At 33.0% G+C, this 25,107-nt stretch overlaps 1 protein-coding gene across 3 annotated transcripts in view; it reads right to left on the bottom strand.

Annotated features, from left to right (window-relative positions):
• Window positions 1-25,107, bottom strand: part of GPHN (gephyrin) — a 631,539-nt gene that overhangs the window by 511,069 nt on the left and 95,363 nt on the right. For all 3 annotated transcript variants that reach the window (XM_082617455.1, XM_082617456.1, XM_082617457.1), the window contains exon 2: window positions 4,437-4,515. In XM_082617455.1, the coding sequence (XP_082473581.1) occupies window positions 4,437-4,515 (79 nt within the window). The remainder of the gene's footprint in view (window positions 1-4,436; window positions 4,516-25,107) is intronic.

The raw sequence follows: 25,107 nt of genomic DNA, 5'->3' as shown, positions 1-25,107 counted from the left end.
GGTAGTTGCCAGAGGCTGGGGGGAGGGGAAAATAGGGAGTTATTGTTTGATCGGTATAAAGTTACAGTTCTCCAAGATGAAAAACTCTAGGGATAGGCTGTGACAGTGTGTATATACTTAACATTACTGAACTGTACACTTATAAATGGTAAAATTGGTTAAAACGGTAAATTTTATGTTACGCTTATTTTACCACAATGAAAAAAAAAACACCAAGAATATTGACAAGAAGAAGTATTTCCTCATCCATAATACAATTTATCCAGAATTTATAATTAAGATTTCTTCTATTTTATTGAATCATCCTTTCTTAAAAATCACAAGAGGTCGTAATGTGGTAAAATCTTTTTCAAAATCTTAACATTACTGAAGCAATTGAAAATACATTCTGAGTAACAGAAAGAAAAACAACGAAGACTGACGTAATTGTCATGTTTTGCAAAATTTTCAAGGAATATAAACCTTCCCTATTTGCCCTATAAAGAAAATTACTAATATCCTACATTATGAATTATATTTCTAGTATTCAGAGATGGACATTTCTTCTATGAATTAAACAATTCTTCCTCTGATTTACATATAACATATCTACGATGCACCAATTTTTAAGAGCTTTTGCAAATTAAACAAACAAGACATATCCATCTATACCCCCCCATACACACACACACACACAATCAACATCAACACAATGAGTAGCACAAACAGGTATTCAATTAGTCCTTTTCATTCTTATGTTACATTTCCTCTTTTGATTCTTAAACAGCTTTTAATAATTTCTATAAATGAATCTGAGTTCAAATAATTATCTCTGCTAAATAGTTTATAAATAAGCAATAACAAATCTAAAGCATGAATATGGTAATATGTTTTATCTTTCATCTTCAGCAAATAGACAATGGAAATTTGAAAGCATTTTTGAGAATTATCACTATAGAGAACACAACTGATATAACTTAAAGTATGCTATATACAGTATCTCTTTTTCATATAATAGTCATCTCCCCAGCATAGATAACAAGAAAAAGTAAAAATTTTTATGATCTAAATAGCACATAACCCTCCATTTAAAGAGAACAAAAATTAATTATATCATGTTAATAGTTTCTTGTATGTATGAAAATTATGTATCACATTAGATACATTTCTAATATAACATCAAGTTAAATTTGACACTTTTCAATGTGCCATTGAAGACCACAACTAATACAAGAAGTCTCATAAAACAACTCAAATTGACAAATTATACATACAGCAGAGGAAATCATTCTTAAAATGTTTATAATCATAAATAGAAGATAAGTAATTAAAACTGTTAGTTGTTTATTTCAAAATTTAACACTCATGCAAATTACTAATTCAAACAAACCTTTAGGCACATTATTAGCAAAAAGTGAAAGTCAAGTTCCTCTACTTGGGTCTTGTACGTAACACCTACAACACTACGACAGAAACAAATATTCTTAGAGTAACTACCCAAAGAAGAGAGCTTGTCATGTATTCCCCTCACCACAAGTCAGATTCTGCTCTCATTATTACAACAAATCAAAAGTTAGTAACAAGATGAGAAAGTCTTGCTTAGGGATTCACAACTTTATTTCTTTTTCTCCTCCCATGGCATCCCTCCTTCATCATGTTCACACAATACAGCTCACTCAGTTCACTCAAGCCCAATAATTACTTTTACTACAATGATTTTACTAAAAATCTTGGGTTGTGTACTATACACAGTTTAGATAAACTACAGAGGATCTATCACATTATTCCATTAGCTTGCCATAGATATAAGAGTATAAATTAGTCACTTTTGGTTCTGCCCCTTTGCTCTCCTCTGAGGCAGTTAACCTCTCAGACTTCATTCATTCATACATATACACACATACAACTCGGTTTTATTACTATACTTTGTCCACAGATATTCCATACCTGCTCATTTATCTTATTAAGACACTCTACACACCATTCTGAGTGTCAATATTGATCAGATTAGCCTGGGTTCTTCTCAACCTACTTTTTCCTTCTCTCTTTATTCTGTCTTCCTTTCTAACAGCATTAGTGATTGAAACACAGTACTTAATTTTTCTTCACACATCAACTCCTTTCAGCATCAGGAGCTCATGTAGGTGAAGCATAATACAAATCTGCCAGGCATATTAACATAGAGCATTCATTCAGTACACATATCTTATTCTAATAATATTTTTTATTTGGAACATTTATTAAACTAACATATTGTACAATTTTAGCAACCCTTACACTAGTCAGGAGTACTCATCAAATGCCAGTTATTTTTTGAGGGGATTTTTGCAGAAAAGTTATTTCCAAAATATTTTCTACTTAATGTTACAACATAAACAATTCATATAGAACCAAAAAGTAGTGTACATGAACTGATGAACAAACAGTAAAGAATTACATCAAGAGTCTGGGAGTCTGCGCCAGAAAAGAGGTAGCTGGCTTAAGGTATGTACTAAGTTAATGTTGCTATAGAATAGTAACTCAGAACAAAATATTTCCCATGATAACAACTGAAAAAAACACATTAGTTTTCCACACCCGGCATTTCTTTCCCTACAGAATTTCAGCAAGTAAGAAATTTATCTTTAAAAAATGAATGACAGTCATTCATAGTACATTTTGACAATTCTTATTAAGAAAAAAGTTCTTTTCAAATCCAAGTGTCAAGGGCAAAGACAAATTCTTGCTCACTGAATTCTTACATTCAAGACTAATGCCAAGAGACTAATGCCAAGTTAAGAGAATGATGTTAAATTAAGATATCTGGCTACTTTAAAACAGAGACTTAGAATTATTTTGTCCACTCAATGCAGTAGTGATCTGAGATAAACTTCTCTTAGAAATTTTCTCTAAGATTAAATTCCTATTTTAGTGATAGGTGCCATTATGAATATTATTCTACATTCTAGGAAGAAGTATCAAAGTGTTTCAAAACACTACAACTCATTATTATAATCCAATTTTCAAGTATATTCTCCACAGCTTTTATATTATTGAAGTCCATATAAGCTGATTTTTTTCCAAAAAGACTGCATTAAAAAGATATATAATCCCACCGTACCAAAAATATACCTTACAAATAATACAATGGAATAACTTATTTTATCCATTCAAATGGGTGACATCTTTCAATGATATTGTGAAGTTTCTTCCCATATCCTCATGCACATGTTATTCAATATTCATTTACTAGGAATATTTATATCCACATAGAACAATTCTATTCTTCATTAAATATTTATAGAACTGAAAGGACAACTTATCAATCTTCATTTCAATAAAAATCATGGAGAAAGAATATTGACAATCCTTTTGAATGAGGAAAAGAGACATTAAAAAAAATTAGAGAATTGGGATTGGAAACTCATTTCGAAACTCATTACAATAATGAGTTCATTACAATAACTTCAATATTCAATCATTTTCACCATTCTGTCTTGTAACTATATTTTTTTAATGACTTGGAAAATCATTAGGAAATCAATAACCTTCAGGTTCAACACACTCCTGTGTTTTATTCCTCACCCAATTTTAAATGAATTACTAGTAAAATTTGGATGAGTATAGATTACATCTGATATGGAAGAGTAATTTTTTGTCATAATATATTTTACTGAATGCATTAAGTATCATTAAAGAAAGCATCTGCCAACACTCAATTTTCTTTCCCTGCTGCCCAGGGCTTAACTAGTATTGAATATTTTTTTAATAAAAGGTGATCTTACTGGAAGGATATTTTCCTACAGAAGATAGTATGCATGATTTGCAGTTAATATAAAACTGAAAAAAACTGATTCATGAAATAGAAATAGAAAGTGACATTATATTCTGATATGAAATATGTTCTGATAAAGAATGGAACTGACTCATGAGCAAGAATATTAAAAATTGAAACCTACAAAACTCTTCAAAAATCTTGTGCTATACATAGTGTTCTAATGTAAAACATCAGAAATATATTCAATACAGTCAAGTATATTGTTATTACAAATAACCATTTTACATTCATAATTATACTTACAAATGATTATTATTAATTATTCAAAAAAGCTTAAAATTGATGTAAACAAATTCAATCTTGCTTTCCCAAGCAAAACAACTACTAATCATCTTCCCTGCCTACTATCTACTGCCACATTGGTAAGATATCATCAACCATTAGTAGATACTCTTTGAAAGTCAATCATTAATCACAACTTTATCTCTTCTTCTAAAATCTCTTCAATTTCTAAACAGAAAGTGTTCCATAACTTCACTTCTGTTGAAACTGTTCTATGTGCTTCACTATATGTAACACAAATTGTTAGAAAACAAGAAATTACTCAACCTTAAATCAGTTCTGTTACAACTCTTCTGGAAAAAGTCACACAAATCATAAAGTTTTAATTTACACTTAATACTGAAAACCAAATACTTACAAAGAAGGATCTTGTACAAGATCTTTGAGATTTATCCCACTGCGATCTTCTGCAAGATTCCTGAAGCAACTATCACTCACTAAACAGGAAAAGGGGAAAGAAAAAGAAAATTAATTTTTGTTTACATTTCATTTAAATTATTACTGTCCAAAAGGAATTTTGAAATTAAAATTGGTTCTCTGGATAGGGTTTTTCTAAACATCAAGAATGATCAATTTCTGGGCCTGGTAGATTGAACAGCAAATATTAACATTCAATAACATCAGTAATCTAAGCATACAGACTTTATATAAATACAATATATAAAAGAATAAACATATGGGTCTAAATTTTATTTTACTTTTACAAGACTAATTTACCAGTCCATAGTGGCAAGTCACTGCTTCCACAACAACTAGGAAAAAAAAAAAAGATAAACTATCCCCCAAAATCATATTTTTAAAGACAATGGAGAACTTTGGATACAAAAAGGATAAATTAGGAGAAAAGTGCTATCTCTTCTTGGGTAAGCTGAGCCTCCTGATTGTTTCATTACTGGGAGGATTTACCATCTAGACGAAAGAACCGGACAGAAGGACACTACGAGGGAAAGAGAAACCAGCATAGTTTGTGATAGCTCTTGGGCGGGAAATGACAGACTGGAATCCCATGGGACCCACAAGACACAGTTTTCTTCTGGGAGATTTGCTGAGACCTAGGACTGCACAAGAAGATCTGGGGGAAGGAGAAGAGAATGGGACACAGGGCAAATAATGTTTTCTGCAGTGCAGAAGTCATTAGGAGTTAAAGTCACACTAAAACAGATGGAGCCTACCACTTTCAGTGCAGAATTTCAATAGGTCTCCCCTCAAGATATTTGCTCTCAATCAAAAGCATCCCACCTTGAGAGGGGAGATGAGTAAAAGGGGGCAGAAGCCAAATGGTAGAGTAAAATCTCCAACGATTTCATAGTACATTAGTACAAAGCCACAGCACAGAGGAATAACTGCAACACAATAGGTCTGGCCCTTAAGACATTTAAAACCACAGGCACACTGAGTATATCTAAAGCTGTCACTCAAACCACCCAGCTCAATTTGTGGCTGAGTTGAGACGGTTAACACTTAATCATTTCTTTCTAATATAATATTGAAAGAAAATAACATTTACATCAATTTCTATCCTATGATGGACAGTATTTGGTATACAATAATAATTACAAAGTACAGGAGGGGGACAAAATGTGACGAATAAACAGTTGAAAAAATAATGTATATGCCAACCCACAGATAATACAGAATTAGAAGACAAGGACTTTAAGGAAATCATAAGTTAAAGAAGATATACAAAAAATGTTCACAGTAGATGAAAATTCTCACATTTCAATAGAGAATTAAAATCTGTGAAAAAGAATCTAATAGTAATTTTAGAACTGAGAAATACAGTATCTGAAATTAAGAAATCTGTGGGTGGATTTTTAGCCAACTCAACACAGCAGAACACAGGATTAGTGAACTTGAAGAGATCAGCAGAAAGCATCCAAACTGAAGCAAAAAGAGGAAAAAAAAAAAAAAGAACAGAGCATAAGAGACATGTTGGAATCAAACAGCTAATGTCATTGTAGTTGAGAAGAGAGAGAATGGGGAAGAAGCAATATTTTCAGAAAAAAACAGCTGAGAATATTCCAAAACTGATATAATACATTACTCATTGACTCTGGGAATATAGCCAACCCTGTACTGGAAAATGTGAAAGAAAACCACCCTCAGCAAACTGCTGAAAATCAAAGATAAGAAGAAAATCTTAAAAACAGCAATGGGAAAAAAAGGACACATCACCTTCAAAGGAAAAACAATAAAACTTGCAACTGAGCATCCAACATAAACTCTGGAATACAGAAGACAATGGAACAATATAGTTAAAATGCTGGGGGAAAATCTAGAATCTAAGTCTATACCTTGATAAAATATCCATGCCAAAATTAAAGATGAAATAAAATTTTACTCATACAAAAGTTTTGTATTTGTTAGCATAAATATTAAGTGATTATTTCCTATTTCAATTTAACAGTTTATGTATCTCTTAGCCATTTTCAATCTTCATAAGGAGCAAAAAGAATATAACACTTGCCTTGTTCCTTTCAAAAATCCATTACTTAATATTTTATTCATATTTTAAATTCCCTCTTCTTACAGCTCAAAATTATAAGCTCCCTAAATCTGAATCTGCCTCTAATATAAATGAAAAATGTATATAATGATGCATTTAAAGGATCTGAAGTTGAAATCAAGTTTGCAGTTTTATTATTAACTCCAAAAAGGTATCCCCCACTTTTTTTTTCACAATGAGGTAATTTTGATCAATATATAATTTTCTCTCCATATTTAACAGACACTGATCTCAACGTGTTGATTTGAGACAAATTTTCTGCTCTTCATAATTTTAACACAAATGCTCATTACACCATTTCCTAATTAGGGCCAAAAGGAAAAAAATAAAATGTTGCCACACTATAAGAAAAGTTGGTTTCCAGTTGCATTGAACTAATATTGAAATTATAATATATTATATCATAAAATTTGTTCTCATAAAGTTTCTTGCCCAATTTGGCAAATATGAGAGCTTAGTTAAAAACTTCAAGAGCCTGAAAGTTTTGGAGGCTTAATTAGAATAGAATAAACCTTTGCTCCTATAAAGGCTTATTAGTCAGCTAGTGAAAATGAATTTTGCTAAAGGAGGCACTTTCTAACGTTCATATCCCATCCAAAGTTTAAGTTTAAAACAGAGCAAGAAATCTAAAGAAATTCAATAGTTTCTTAACAAATATTCTGAAACTTTATCTGCCTAATATATTTATTATTTTTAATAAAATATATTTAAAATATTTAAGTATATTTAAAATATAAAATAAAATATATTTCACCAATGTAACAAATCTTGTTTTTGAATTATAAATAAGAACATGGGAGATTTTAAGAAGCTAGTGAACATACTTTTTTCATGTGTAAATCACACCAAAATCAATCAGTTGGGTCATCATATTTTTCTGTTGTTCTTTCTCCCCCACAGTATATTCCAACAAAAGGAATTACTATGCTCTTTGTTCCAATGATTAATATCACAAAATTAAGAGCTGGTTCTTAGGAACATACATATTTTTCAAAAAATGTCCCTTTCTATGATCACAGTGTGAAAGTTAAAGGTTTAGTGGAAAATGTCATTAAGCTGTAATTTTAAAATATACCAAAAAATATGAGCACTTAATTCCTTTTATTTTGAAAATATATCAGATAGTTCAATTAATACCTGATATAAGAAAAATTAGACTGACTTAATAATTCTTGGTTTCATTTTTTTAAGATAAATCTCTATATTTTTTGTTATTCAGATGAAAATCACATAACACAAAATTAACCATTTTAAAGTGCACAATTCTGTGACATTTAGTTCATTCACAATGTTGTGCACCTCCAGGTCTATTTCCAAAACATTTTCATCATCCCAAGAGAAGACCTGGTACCCGTTAAGCAGCAAGTCCCTAATCCTCCCTTCCCTTCCCCCAGTCCCTGGCAACCATCAGTCTGTTTTCGGTCTCTATGGATTTAATAATTCTGGATATTTCATACAAATGGAAGCATACAATATAGAACATTTTGTGTCTGGATTCTTTCACTGAGCATAATGTTTTCAAGGTTCATCCATGTACAGAGAAAAATCATTCCTCTTTATTGTTGAATAATATTCCATTGTATGTATGTACTACTTTTGTTCATCTACTCACCCTTTGTTGGCCGTCTGAGCTGTTTCCACCATTCAGTTATTGTGAACAGGCTAAGTAAGCATGCACGTACAAATATTTGTTTGAGTACCTGTTTTCAACTCTTTGAGGTATTTACCCAGAAATGGAATTGCTGGATCATACGGAAATCCCATGTTTAACTTTTTGCCAATTGTTTTCCGAAGAAGTTGCACTATTTTACATTCCACCAACAATGTACAAGGATTCCATTTCCCCACATCTACAGACATTATTGTCTGTCTTTTTAAATTTAGTCGTAACAGTAGGGTGTGAAGTATTATCTCATTGTGGTTTTGATTATATTTCCCTAATGATAAATGACACTGAGCATTCTTTAATATGCTTGTTGGCCATTTGTATATTTTCTTTGGAGAAATGTCTATTTAAGTTCTTTGCACACTTTTTAATTAGGTTGTTGAGTTGTAAGACGTCTTTATATATTCTGGATACTAGACCCAGACATATGATTTACAAATATCTTCTCCCATTCTGTAGGTTGTCTTTGTGCTCTCTAGATGTCTTTTAATGCACAACAGTTTTTTTAATTTTGAGGAAGTTCAATTTGTCTGTTTTTTCTTTGGTAGTTTGTGCTTTTGGTATCATATTTAAGAAACCATTGCCAGGGCTTCCCTGGTGGCGCAGTGGTTGAGAGTCCGCCTGCCGATGCAGGGGACACGGGTTCATACCCCGGTCTGGGAAGATCCCACATGCCGCGGAGCGGCTGGGCCCGTGAGCCATGGCTGCTGAGCCTGCGCGTCCGGAGCCTGTGCTCCGCAAGGGGAGAGGCCACAACAGTGAGAGGCCCGCGTACTGCAAAAAAAAAAAAAAGAAACCATTGCCAAATCCAAGGTCATGAAGAACTTCCCCTATGTTTTCTTGTAAGAATTTCAAAATTTTAACTCTTATATTTAGGTCTTTTATTCACTTTGACTTAATGTTTGTACATGGTGTGAAAGTAAGAGTCTAGCTTCATTCTTTTACATGTGGGTATCTAGTTGTTCCAGCACCATTTACTAAAGAGGCTGTTCTTTCCCCATTGAATGGCCTTGGCACTCTTCTGAAAAATCAAATACTCACAGACACATGAGCTGATTTCTAGACTCAATTCTATACCATTTACCTGTATGTCTACCCTTAAGCTAATATCACACTGTTTCTATTACTGTAGCTTTGTAAGAAGCTTTTAAATTGGGAACTGTGAGTCCCTCAACTTTTTCTTTTTCAAGATATTTATGGTTACTCAGCATCCCTTGCAATTCCATATGAATATTAGGATCCTAATCCATTTCTTACACCAAATTTTGTTCCCATTTTAAGTAGATTCATTTTAAGATGCATTTGACTATTACCAATTACCTATCCTCATATGCCACTTTATATTTTTTTCCATGTTTAAGTCCTACCATTTTCTACCTCCTATGAGAAAAGTTCCCTGAATTCTCCTAAAAAAGGATGCAAACTAAGTAAAGAACTATTACTGAGCAAAGTGAAGATAAAAACTGTCATGATGGAAATTTAGTAATTTTCTTAATATATCCAACCTAAAATTACAAGCCAAAATAATGCTAATATGTAAAACCTATACTATGATAACCATTTCACAACTACCAATGATGTTTGAATCTTAAGTAATTTTAAGTAATTTCAAGCTGTTGTGCACTTTGCTGTCAAAAGGTAACACATTCCCACCCTGAGAAAAGTTAAAACAATAAGCGAAATCTCCTTTCCCAATAAATTTGCAACAGATGTTTCCTGAGTTCAAACTACAGTTTGAGCAGCATTTTTTGGATCTGATGCAAGTGGAAAGAAATTTTTTCATATTTTAAAATCCACTTAATAACTATGCAACTAAGGAGCTTCCACCTTATCTTCAATTGGACGTGACTATTCTGCAATGTAATGTACATGTTAAAAGGCAAGAAAACTTAATAGAATTCTAAAACCACATTCCAAATAATTAATGTGCTCCATTAAAATTATCTGTTCATGGACTGATATCAGTATTCACCAATAACTATCTTTTCAATGAGTGGAAAGACATATGCAAAAATAAAACACTCCATACAAATCAGCATTAATAAATGAACATTTACAATTTATTTTGATGACAAGAAATACTAACTGTAAACTCTAATCATTCCCCACCCAATTCCATTCTTTAAATTGGTAAATGTGTATGACAAATATGGCACTTAATTATTATAATTATATTTGGATTTCATAAATTTTAAAAATTGTAAAACTATGTTTTCTTTCTTGTGATAGTAGTATATACATAATATCTTCAATTTTGCCTCTTGGCCCACAAAACCTAGAATATTTACTATCTACTCCTCATGGAAAAAGTTTACTGATCTCTGGTTTATGGGAACACAGGAGGATTACCATGCACCATACAGAGCTAGTTGATGTTAATCCCTAGCACATGCATTAGTATAGCATATTTCCATGACTAAGCACAGAAGAGCATAAATTACAAAACCGATTTATACTCTCCTCTATTTTTTATATCTCTGGCTAAAACCCATATCAAAACTCAAGTTATTGGGAAAACTTCCAAATATATTCATCCATCCTCATATATGTTCACCGACCAATCCTAGACAATGAGAGATCACTGAAGACTCAGTGGGGGGCCAGAAGTACCATTCTCACCCAGCAGTGCCATGGAGAGCCTAACTCAACTATCAAAGGAGGTCAAATGGAGAACTTGACTTCTACCCCAGCCTGGCAGTAAAGAGGAAATGACTACCTCCCTTAATAGAATTCTAAAACCACATTCCAAATAATTAATGTGTAATTATTATCCAAATAATTAATTAATAATTAATGCTCAGGACTACCTGCCTGAGCAACGTGTGAGTGAGCCAGCAAAAACAGAAGATTTAAATAAGATCCCAGTTCATAATGTAATACCCAAAATGCCCAGGTTTCAACAAAAATATCAACTGTCATTATGGATCAGTGGAACAGAATAGAGAGCCCCAAAAAACCCTTACACCTATGGTCAATTAATCTTTGACAAAGGAGGCAAGAATATACAATGGAGAAAAGACAGTCTCTTCAGCAATTGATGCTGGAAAAGCTGGACAGCCTCATGTAGATCAATGAAGTTAGAACACTCCCTCACACTATACACAAAAATAAGCTCAAAATAGCTTAAAGACTTAAATATAAGATATGATACCATAAAACTCCTAGAAGAGAACATAGGCAAAACATTCTCTGACATAAATTGTACCAATGTTTTCTTAGGTCAGTCTCCCAAGGCAACAGAAATAAAAGCAAAAATAAACAAATGGGACCTAATCAAACTTATACATTTTTGCACAGCAAAGGAAACCATAAACAAAATGAAAAGACAACCTACGAAATGGGAGAAAATATTTGCAAATAATGCGACCAACAAGGGCTTAATTTTCAAAACATACAAACAGCTCATGCAATTCAATATCTAAAAAACAAACAACCCAATCAAAAAATGGGCAGAAGACCTAAACAGCCATTTCTCCAAAAAAGACATACAGATAGCCAACAAGCACATGAAAAGATGCTCAACACTGCTAATTATTAGAGAGATTCAAATCAAAACTACACCTCACACTGGTCAGAATGGCCATCATTAAAAAGTCTACATAAAACAAATGCTGGAGATGGTGTAAAGAAAAGGGAACCCTCCTACACTGTTGGTGAGAATGCAAATTGGTGCAGCTACTATGGAGAACAGTATGAAGGTACCTTACAAAAACTAAAAACAGGGCTTCCCTGGTGGTGCAGTGGTTGAGAGTCCGCCTGCCGATGCAGGGGATGCAGGCTCATGCCCCAGTCTGGGAAGATCCCACATGCTGCGGAACGGCTAGGCCTGTGAGCTATGGCCGCTGAGCCTGCACGTCCGGAGCCTGTGCTCCGCAAACGGGAGAGGCCACAACAGTGAGAGGCCCACGTATCGCAAAAAAAAAAAAAAAAAAAAAAAAACCTAAAAACACGAGTTGCCATATGATCCAGGAATCCCACTTGTGAACATATATCCAGATAAACTCTAATCTGAAAAGATACATGCACCCAAATATTCATAGCTGCACTATTTACAATAGGCAACGTAAATGTCCATCGACAGATGAATGGATAATGAAGATGCCATATATACATATATACAGTGGAATACTACTCAGCCATAAAAAAGAATTAAATAATGCCATTTGCAGCAACATGCATGGACCTAGGGATTATCATACTAAGTGAGGTGAATCAGACAGAGAAAGACAAATACCATATGATATCACTTATATGTGGAATCCAAAATATTATACAATGAACTTACTTACAAAACAGAAACAGACTCACATAGAAAACAAACTTATGGTTACCAAAGCGGGTTGGGGAGGGATAAATTAGGAGTTTGGGATTAGCAGATACAAACTACTATAAATAAAATATATAAATGACAAGGTTCTACTGTATTGACAAGGAACTATAGTCAATATCCTGTAATAAATCATAATGGAAAAGAATATGAAAAAGAATATATATATATAACAGAATCACTGTGCTGTAAACCAGAAACTAACACAACATAGCAAATCAACTACACTTCAATAAAAAAAAAGATAAAAAGTCAATTGTCATAAAAAGAACCAGGAAGATCTCAAACTGAATGAAAAAAGACAACTGATAGGTACCAATACAGAAATGATAAAGACGTTTAATCACAGAAAAATTGACCCAAAGAAATTAAAAATAAACAAAGCCTCAAGGACCTACGGGACCATAAGTAAAGTCCTAACTTTCCTATCATTTGAGTCTTAAAGGAGAGGAGAAAAAGTGCAAGGCTGAAAAAGTATTTGAAGAAATAATGCCTTGAAAACGTCCCAAATTTGGCAAAAGACACAAACATACAGATGCAAGAAGCTGAGCAAACCTCAAACAGGAGAAAGGTAATGAAATCTGTACCAAGACAACTCATGGCCAAATTTCTGAAAACTAGAGACAAAGAAAAAATCTTGAAAACAGTGAGAGAGAAATTACACCTTACCAATAGCAGAAAAACAATTCAAATGACAGGAGATCAGAAACCAGGGAAGAAAGAAGTGCTCAAATAAAAGAACTGTGAACCTACATACTATATATAGTGAAAATATCCTTCAGAGGTGGAGAAGAAATCAGGACATTTTTCAAATGAAGTAAAACTAAGAAAATTTGTCACCAGCACACATACCCTAAAGAGCTGGGTCTGAGAAAAGATCAATTAAGTTGACAAACCTCTAACAAGACTGACAAAGAAAAAATATATATATATATGACACAAATTACCAATATCAGGAATAAAACAGGATGTATATGACTACAGACTCCATAGAAATCAAAATAATAATAAAGGAATATTACAAACAACTATAAAGGAGTTAAATTTAGCAACATGAAGAAAACAGACCAATTTCTCAAAAAACACAGATTTCCACAATTCACCCAATATGATATAAATAATTTGAATAATCCTACAACCATTAATGAAATTGAATTTGCAATTTAAAAACTCCCCAAAAAGGAAATCTCCAGGCTGAGATGACTTCAGTGGAAAATCCTACCAAATATCTACAGAACAGTTAATACCAATTCTATACCATCTCTTTCAGAAAACAAGTGGAGGGAAAACTTCCAAATTGATTTTATGAATCTACTATTACCCTGATGCAGAAACCAAAGATTCAGTACCAAAAAACAAAAACAAAATCCCACAAATATTTCCCATGTGAACACAGACTCCAAAGATCCTTAGCCAAAAGTCAGCAAACAGAATTCAGCAATATATAAAACGAATTACATACCAAGACCAAATGGGGTTTATTCTAGGGATGCAAGGCTGTTTCAAACTTTGAAAAACAATTAATGTAATCCAACATAGTAAAAGGTTAAAGAAGTACAATCACATGATCATTCAACTGAGGCAGAAAAAGCATTTCACAACACTCGGCATCCCTCCATAATAATAAAAAAAAAATCTCAAAAAAAATAGGAATAAAAGGGAAATTCATCAACTTGATAAACAGCATTTATAAAAATCTTCAGCTAAAACCATTCTCAATGGTAAAAAGAATGAATGCTTTCCCCTAAAGGTCAGGAACAAAATGAAGATGTCTTCTCTCATCACTCTTACTGAATGAAGTAATGGAAGATTTAACCAGTGCAACAGGCAATAAAAGGAAACAAAAGGCATACAGATTAGAAAGACAGAAGTAAGCTATCCCTCATTACGTATAACATCTCGTCAACACACAAAATCTACCAAAAACTCCTTGAACTAAGTGAGTTCATCAAGATGTTAGGATGTGAGATCAACATATAAAACTCAATTGTATTTCTATGCATTAGCCATGAAAACATTATCTTAAAGTTAAAATATAATACCATTTACAATTGTTCAAAAGAAAATGAAATACTCGTAAGTACATCTAACAAATCTTGTACAGCACTTTTATACTGAAAATTATAAAATGCTGGTGAAGGAAATCAAAGAACTAATAAGAGAGACATATGGTGTTCATGGATTGGAAGACTCAACACAGTACACAGTAACAATACATATTCTCCCCAAATTGATATCCAGTTTAGCATGCTTCCTATCAAAATCTCGGTGAATATTTTGTATACCTAGACAATATCACTCTAAAATTCATATAGAAAGACAAAGGAACTAGAATAGTTAAAACAATTTTGAAAAAGAACTCTTAGAGTGAGGAACCACTCTTCTAGATTTCAAGACATACAGATACAGTAATCATGAATGTGTGGTATTAGCAGAAGGATGAACACACATATCAATAAATCAGAATTCAGAACCCAGAACAGACCCACACAAATATGCCCAACTCATTTTTGACAAAAGTACAAAAGCAATTCAATGAAAGAAAATCTTGTCAACAAATGGTGCTGGAAAAAGTGGACATCCAGAGGCAAAAAAGTTTAACCTCCACCTGTGTCACACCTTAAAGAAAAATTCACTCAAACTAGATCATAGAGTTAAATGTGAAATGTAAAATTATATTAAATTCTTAGAAAAAAACAGGAGAAAGTCTTATGGGCTAGGCAAGAATTCTTAGATTTAAAACCAAAAGTACCACCCATAAAAAGAAATACATAAAAACTGTATTTCATCAAAATTAAAAACTGCTGCTGTGTGAAAAATCCTGTTAGAAAAGTGAAAGAAGCTACCAAAAATTATCTCTTTTTAGAACAACCAAATATGTCTGCATGTAATTTAAAATAGTTAAACCTTCTTCCTTTTAAGAAAAACCTCTGATGCTCACCTCCTTACAAAAGCATAATAGTAAAAGTGATAGAAAAACATTTATATATCTTTTATAAGTCCATAATTGAATACCTTATCCATTATGCTTTATAAATTGCTTATGCTGAATGTTACTCAAACTTTTTTTTAAGAGAGAAGTTTGACTCTCCTGGAAAACTGATATGATTCTTCTTTTCAGATAACGATATCCATAGGACTCATTTTTTTTGTTCCTATTTTGTCTTGGTTTCCAGGATACTTAGAGTCAAATCTAGTACTCTACTGCAGTAAAGTGTACTGGATGCGTTTAACAATTACTATTCGTGTGTGTGTGTGTGTGTGTGTGTGTGTGTGTGTGTGTGTGTGTGTGTGTGTGTGTGTGTGTGTCTGTGCCTGTGTGGGTCTCTGTGTGTATCTGCTTCTACCTTGTGGAAGTTTAGATCATAATTTGTAATAAATAAATAAAAAGTCCTATCTACTCTCAGTTCACATGGAATTAGAAATCAGTCCTGAGACTTCTGTTGAAGACAAAAATATTCTGATTTGTAAGATCTATTAAGCAATCAGGAGTTTTCTCTATAAGGAACTGGAGGCTCAGCAGCAATTCTACCTCCTTCTCTTCTAGAAGACAAGTATCAGATAACTAGCTATGGAATACAATGAGTAGTCACCAGATCTCCTGGGAAGATGCCCAACAAATTGTACATTGTATTAAGAAAATAATTTAAGAGTAATGTTTGCTGCAATCAATTTAATTAACCATAGTAAAGGACAATGCCTCTCAAACCATAACGTGCATCAGAAACATCCAGGGAATTTTTGTTTTTTGTTTTTTGTTTTTTTAAGTACCAGAACCTCCTTCTGTCTCAGCAATTGTGAGTTAAGATTTTGGGGTATAGTCAGGTTTTAAAATCAATGGTACAATAGAAAGAACAGTAAGAGTAAAGTCTGAACAGCGACCTCAAGTCTGGTTCTATCGATTACTAGCTACATGAGCCTAAGTATATATCCTTCAGACTCTTCACCTATATACACAATGGGAATAAGAATATCTGTACTACCTAATGTTCAGAATTGCTTAAAAGAGCAAATGGGTAATATGTTAAAGCACACTGAGACCTGTGAGATACCATATAAATAAGATGTATGGTTAACATTACTAATGCAAAGAGATCAACAGGACTGATAAATGTACAATAGGTTTATAATTAAATTCAAGGTTCCTTGACTGACATTATTGAATATTTTCAAGAGTAAATGTTATTTTATAAATTTCTGAATATGTGTCTTTTATTAAAAATATCTCTTCTAACATGGCAATAACCATCAGTAAGGATTCCTTTAAGGTAAAGGACTTTGAATCATGCAAATCCCAGATCGTCTTCATTGGAGCTCTGTTTCCCTCATTCATTTTGTAGTCAGTATGCAGAGTTAAACCCACTGCAGCAAAGTCTCCAAGCGTCCGTAGTTAAAAATCCTTCTCTCCACATGGTTCACAACCATTTCCAACTATTTGCAATCATAAAACTTATCCCCAGAACACCAATAACATTCGGGTAAATTATTTGGCTGCAAAATCAGCTGATTTACATACATACCACCACATGATTCTTAACCTTCTGATGTCACATTATGAATAGTTCCATTGTGGTAAAACTGAAAACACACAGGTAATAGCAAATTCCCTTGGATTTGCAAGTTGATTGCCATTGCAAGTTGATCTTTAAATCAAGGCAGCAACTTGTTTAAGATGATATTTGAATATATTTTAAAATCTTCCTTTATTTCCCATTTAACACACATAAATACTTCATAAAATATTTTGAGTTGTTATTCATCCAAAAGTAAAAGACCTGCTGATATTTGGTTTCTTGTAAAAATTAAAAGATCTTTAATACAAGGGAAGGAGCATACCTAACTCTAAGAAACACATACACATTTCTCATACAGTTTTTAATCTTTTTCTTAAAAATTTAAATTGTATTTAAAGTATACTGGGAGGCTTTGGAGGGTTGGCATAATCTGATTTACATTTTTTTAAAACTTTATGCAATTCACTTTTAAAATTTTAATTATGGTAAAATACACAACATAAAATTCACATCTTAACCATTTTTAAGTATTTATTCACACTGCTGTGCAACCAATCTCAGGAACTTTTCATTTTGCAAAACTGAACCTCTGTACCCATTAAGCAACAATTCCTCATTTTCTCTTACCCTTAGCCTCTGGCAACCATAGTTCTACTTTCTGTTTCTATGCCTTTAACTACTCTAGGAATCTCATGTAAGTGGCATCATACAGTATTTTCTTTTTGTGACTGGCTTGTTTCACTTAGCCTAATATCTCAAGGTCATCCATGTTGTAGCTTGAGTTAGAATATCCTTCCTTTTTAAGGCTGAACAATATTCCATTCTACGTATATACTACATTTTGTTTATCCATTCAACTGCCAATGGACGTTTGGGTTGCTTCCACCTTTTGGCCAATGTGAATAATGCTGCTTTGAACATAGGTGTACAAATATTTCTTCAAGATCTTACTTCCAGCTCTTTTGCATATATACTCAGAAGTGGAATTGCTGTATCATATGATCATTCTATTTTTAACTTTTTGAGGAACTGCCATATTGTTTTCCATAGCAGCTGCACCATTTTACTTTCACACCAGCAGCACAAAGGGGTACCAGTTTCTCCAAACCCTCACCAATACTTGTTATTTTCTGGATTTTTTGATAGTAGCCATCTTAACGGGTGTGAGGTGATATGTCATTGTGGTTTTATTTTGCATTATCCTAATGATTAGTGATGTTGAGTATCTTTTCATATGCTTGTTGGTCATCTGTACATCTTCTTTAGAGAAATGTCCATTTAAGTTTTTTGCCCATTTTTAATCCAATCATCTGATTTTCGTTGTTGAGTTGCTTTTCATCTTTTGCAACTAAATTATAACTCTTAATAGTGTGATTTTAATCATATGTAAATTTTTTAAAATCGTATTGAAAGTAACCAATAACAGTAGAAAAAACCCACTGTGCTTCAAAACACAGCTATGTTGCATTATTTGTAAGGTGAATTTGTATAAACATTTTAACCTTTTTAAGCATTATGCCTCTCATCTATACAATAGGGACAATTATATGTCCTTATCCGATCTCATAGGGGTAGCCTGAATATCAAACGAGATAATTGTAAAACTATAAAATAAAGTTATATAAATAAATGCTGCATCCAAATCAGTTTAAACAGCTTTGAAAATTTTAAAATAAAGATGTATCAACCTGGAAAGAGACTGAGGATTGGGATGTATAAGTAAATCAGAAAAACCTGGATAAATGGAGCCAGATAAATATCTTTCAGATTAGTGTCATTCTTATCATTCATACCAATTCTTTTCTGTTTTTCATTTGCTTCACAGATTTTTAAGTACCATGTTCTCCATTTAATGCTTGCTTCCAGAATACTCTTATGAAGTCCCCAAATATTCAGGAATTTCCAAGGAGCAATTTAAGAATTCCGTATCAACTTCATCACATGAAGCTATAGAACAACCTGCCACTCTTCCATAGGATAGACCATGAATTACTTTCTTCTTTCAACAAAGAAAAGAAAAACACAGCAAAACTTCTAAGCATGAAATAAGTAAACATTTGCATGCCTTACTGCAAATTTTAAATTAGTATTTTAAATATGCAATTATAAATTTTTATGTAAGAATTAATCACTTCTATTTAAATATAATAATTAACCTCTTCAAAACTTTGAAAACTTTGTAAAAACTTCAGACTTGTTTACTTAGCAACTGAATTTTAAAATCTCCTTATCATTCTTTTACTTGCATAGTGGTTTAAGAACAGACTCCAAAGCTAGATGACCTGGATTTGATCTTAGCATCCATTTAATCAATGTGTGACCTTCAGCAAGTTAACCTCTCTGTTCCTTGACTTTTTCATGTTTAAAATGAGGCTAACAATAATAGCACCTCTCTCAGAGCTGCTGCAAGCAGTAAATAAGTCAATACAGATGAAGTGATTGGAATACTGTCAGACACATTATAAATGTTACTGCTATTATTTCTATTATTATAATCATTACTATTATCTCTGCTTTGGCTTTGTGATAAATTCCCTTAAAAGGATAAAAGCAAAACTGAAACATTTTTGATGGCACATTTCACAGTTAAAGGTTTATCTAATTAACAAGGCAATCAGAAAAGATATTAATGTGGGCAGAGAATAAAATCCATCTTAGAAAGCATCATGAATACCTAAAAAAGTATACTGAACCACTAGATTACACTGTAATTTATACAGACAAATTTAAGAAGGATGGTATCTGAAGTACACAGATTTTTTGAGAACCTTACTATATACTTGTAATTACTTCTTCCCAAACTCACAATTTAACCCAAGGCTTACTGGACATTTACAGAACTAATCATAAATCTAAGTAATAGAGAAATCCAAATTTCAACAAAGTCAGGCAGCTCTAAAGGTAAACTCCAATGAAGGCCAAAAAACTGGTTAATTAAAAGTAGTAATTTAAAATTTCACTAGAATTAAGCCATCACTTACAAATAAATCTCAGTTGGTTACCTTTGACTATGCATATACCTTCCTATCTACCTGCCTGGCACAGGTACAAGACTCAAGTAAAAGTGTAAATAATCAGTACCATTAAACTGATGAAAGTGAAACAGAATCACTTATCATATAGAAAAGGAAATTAAAGAATTAAAAGGCCAATTCCTCTAATATAACCACAGTAGAGGATAATAAAACCATATATTAATATAACCATAGATGTTGTTGGAAGCAGGGTGTAAATCTTTACTTTTTTAAAAAACAAAACTTCCAGTCACTACTCCACCCATAACAGTAGGAATTACTATCTGACTTCTGAAACTATACGTTAGTTTTTCCTGTTTCTGAACTTTATATAAATGAAATCACACTACAGGCAGTCTTCTTCTATCTAGTGCCTTTTGGTAAACATTATGCTTATGAGATTCATCTATGTTTTTAAATTTAATTGTGCACTGTTCATTCTCATTGTATAGTATTCCACGGCATGAAAATGCAATGATTTATTTATCTGTTCTACCATAGGCAGACGGCTGGGTTGTTTTCAATCTAGGCTATTACAAATAGCACTGCTATAAACATTTTGCACATGTCTTTTGGTGAACATAAGCAAATATTCCTGTCAGATATATACCTATGAGTGAAATTCCTGGATCATAGAAAACATGTATGTTCAGGTTTAGTAAACACTGTTCAGCTTCCCAAAGTGGTAGTACCAATTTGTGTATGAGATAATTGTATAACTTCTTAACACTTGGAAATGTCATCTTTTTATCCAGCCACTGTGGTGAAAGTATAGAGATATATATTTTGTGGTGATTTTAATTTGCATTTCTCTAATAAGTATCAGTGTTGAGCACCTTTTCATGTTCATATTGATAACATACTGTTTGTGAAGTATCTTACAAGTCTTCTGATCATTTTTTAAATTGGGTTGTTAGAAATGAATCTTTTGCTGTATATATGTATTGCAAATAACTTCTTTCATTCTATGGCTTGCATTTTAGTATTTTATAGTATCTTTCCTAAAGTTCTTAATGTGATCCAATTTTACAGTCTTTCCTTAAGTTGTAATGTGATCCAGTTTATCAAATTTTCCTGTTTACTGTTTAAGAAACCCTTGCCTAACCCAAAATCATGAAGATATTTTCCCATGTTTTCATTTAAAAGCATTAATTTTTTTATCTTTCTCAGTTGGACCTATGATATATCTGAAATGAATTTTTATGTATGATGTGAAGTGGGGGGTCAATGGTCATCTTTTCCATAAGGATATCCAATGGGGAAAAAAATTCTCTTCTGTACAGTACTACAATGTTATCTTTGTTGTAAATCAGATGATAGTGTATGTATAAATCCTTTCCCGGATTTAATAGTTTTCTGCTGCTACTGTAACAAGTTAACACAACTAACTTAATCTTAGTAGCTTAAACCAACACAAATTTACCATCCCACAGTTCTGTAAGTCAGAAGTCTGGGTTGGCTTGGCTGGTTTTTCTGCTTCAGGTTTCACAAAACCAAAATCAAGGTGTCTGTCAGCTTGGCTTTTATTAGAAGGCTCTGGGAAGAATCCACTTCCAAACTCATTCAAGTTCACAGAATCCAAGTCCTTTGGTTTCAGGACTCATGTCTCTGTGTCCTTGCTGGCTGTCAGCTGGGGACTGCTCTTAGCAACCAGAGGCCTCTTTCCAGCCCTTGTACATGGGCACCTGAATATCACAGCCAACAATAATAGTGCATAGAATCCTCCCAATACTTGAAGTCTCTCCAACTCCCACCTCTGCTGCATTTATCTGCTGCTTCCAGCCAGAGAAAGTTTTCTGCTTTTAGGGGCTCATGTGATTAGATTGAGCACACCCAGATAACCCAGGATCATCTCTCTATCTAAACATCTCTAATTGTATTTGCAAAGTTCCTTTTGCTATATAATGTGACATATTACAGGTTCCAAGGATTAGGGCTGGACATCTTTGGAGGCCATTATTCTCTCGACTATAATGAACACTCTATTCTGTTCCATTAGTTTACCCTTGCACCAATATCACTGTCTTAATAACTCTAGTGTTACAGAAAATCAATATCCGGTATCCTAAAGTCTTCCAATTACTTTGTTATTCCTTAAGATTCCCTTGGCTATACTTGGCCCTTTGAATTTCCAAAGAAATTTCAGACTAGATCATCAATTTTAAAAAACAAAAAAACTATGTGTCTTTTAATAAGAATTGCACTAATCTTTACAGCTATTAATCTATATGACCTATGTGGTCAATTTTAGTTAACATTTCATATGAACTTCAAAAGAATGTGTATTCTATCATTTTCCAGTGACATGTTGTAGAGTTATTAACTGGGTCATTGATTACTCTTCTATCTCTTTATTTTTTGATCATCTACTTCTATCAGCTATTGATAGAGCTATCATAAATTCTCCCACTATGATTGAGGATTTGTCCAGTTCTCCTTTTGTTTCTACCAATTTTTGCATTATATATTTTAAAACTATCTTACCATGTCCATGTAGATTTAGGATTGTGATAACTTCCTAAAACACTGACCCTTTTATCATTATAATCATACATCTTTTATATCTAGTCTTGATTTTAAAGTTTACTTTGACATTAGTGTAGCCACACCAGATTTCCTTTAAGAGTCTGCATGGCAGATCTTTATCTATCCTTTTACTTCAACCTCCCCTGGTCTTTATATTTAAGATGTGGTTCTTGAATGTAGCATGTAATTGGGTTTTGTTTTCTTTTATACAGTCTGACAAGTTTTGTGTTTCAATTGAAATTTTAGTCTATTTATATTTAATGTAATTGCCAGTATGATTAGGACAGAACAGGTAAACTGAGACTTATCACAGATGCAACTAAGACTTAAAATATGCCCCCAACATAAACTCAGCTGTTCATATTATAGTAACGTAATGTAATGTAATGCCTATATTTTATCCTCTTTTTCTAGGTAAGAATGCTAATTTGCTGCCAGCTACTCCACTGCACTCAAAAAGTTTCGAAACTTAGCTTCTACATCATCCAATACTTACTTGAAAGCCTATATTAAATCCAAAATGATGTTCAAAGTCAAACTTAGTCTCTGAATAATTTTTGCCCCACAAGCAAGTTCTAGCAGCACCTTTGACATTTTACAGTTTAATAAGGTAGCGGTATACTTTTAAAATTCCAAAGGGTAAAAAATATTTAAGGTAAGTCATACAATTTTATATTAATTTTTAATGTGACCTAGAAAAACAACTATTGCAGATGCCTTCTAAAACCACTTCTTGTGCCAAAAAAGATTATCACACACTCTCACATCAACTCAGGAATAAACAAAATAATATGATCCATTCCACCTAGGCATTTCCTCTTCTTTAAAACCAATGCCAGGGCTTCCCTGGTGGCGCAGTGGTTGAGAGTCCGCCTGCCGATACAGGGGACGCGGGTTCGTGCCCCGGTCCGGGAAGATCCCACATGCCACGGAGCGGCTGGGCCCGTGAGCCATGGCCGCTGAGCTTGCGCGTCCGGAGCCTGTGCTCCACAAACGGGAGAGGCCACAACAGTGAGAGGCCCTCGGACAGCAAAAAAAAAAAAAAAAAAAAACCAATGCCTACCCCAGTCCATATCATCCCTAATCCCTCATTAAATCCCTACATTTAATCTTTTCTTCTAAGAGGCCATAACTTAACCTCCAATAGACTCAGAGTTACCCTTCTAAACACAAATATGATGAGCACTGCTTACTTTTATATATAAAATCTTCAAGTGACAAACGTTGATTTTAGATAAAATACAATCCCTTGAGATGTCATATGAAGCCTAGTTTTTCATGAATGAATGAATGAATGAATTTGGGATCCAAAAGGTTTTATGTATAATGTTTGATATCCACATGGATAATAACCAAATAGGTTGGCATGAACTATCATATAACTCAGGAAAGAACCCATGTGAATATCATATAATTATCAAAGTTCTGATTAGATATATTGCTAAAGATAATATTAGATATATTAGGAAATTAACTTTAATATGCTGGCATTCTATAGAAAGTCATGTTTTTTCTGCCTCTGACTTTCCTCTTGTAGTATCAAACAGCTTGGTAATGTGCTCTCTGATTTCTACCCTATCATGTTACCTGGTACTATACTAAAAAGTTGTCACACATTACTAGCAATAGCTACAATGCATTTTTAAGTAACAAAGTGTGTTTTTCTTTTGCTTTTGAATCTTCATGATAAAAATTTCCACTTAATATCAATGCAGTTCCTTGATTCTGAAGATAAAAACACAAGAAAAAAATATTCTTTTTTAAATGATATTCATTTTCTCTATCTGATTTAAAATATCTATTGTTCCATATTTATTTACCTGATTCTGCCTAGTTACAATGTTTGGATCACAGAGGGGATCATAATAAAAGAAATTTGACTGCATAATCTATTCCTTTAAGAGAAGGATAGCATAAGTAACAACAATAGCAATGACACAAATAAAAACTAACATTTATTGAGTGTTCCCTATTTGTGTCACAAAATGCTTTCTATGCTTTATATCATTTAAAAGCTATTCCCTAGAGACTTCTTCTTCTGCATAAGTTACAGTCACAGGAAAACATCATTCTCACCCTAAATATAAGAACATGTTGAATAAACCAAAAAAATCATTATTTAAAAAAAAAAATAAAGCTGGGAGATTTCTTCTATCAAAGAAACCTAAACGAAATAAAACCCAGAAAATGGAAGAAGAGCTGCTTTCATCCTTGGTACAACAGCTGTAATAGGAGGAAGTCACCATAAATGAGGACAAGAAGAAACCAGAAAAATTTTAACAAATATTTAAAGATAAGTGTGGGCTAGCATGATGGTTAGAATCTCTGGAAACCCAGCCACAAATAAAGTCTGTACCTGCCATCCAACTCTCCCCATTTTGGCTAAGCTGACACCTTGAGGATATACCAACCATTATAGCCTAATAACTATTACGGGAAAGAAAGAAGCATTATGCTCAGGAATAGTTAAGGCAAA

The sequence above is a fragment of the Mesoplodon mirus genome, assembly GCF_964341445.2.
Source record: "Mesoplodon mirus genome assembly, chromosome: 4".
Taxonomy (NCBI): Eukaryota; Metazoa; Chordata; class Mammalia; order Artiodactyla; family Ziphiidae; genus Mesoplodon; species Mesoplodon mirus.
The sequence above is the reverse complement of the archived record's forward strand: the minus strand, read 5'-3'. Positions and strand labels throughout refer to the sequence as shown.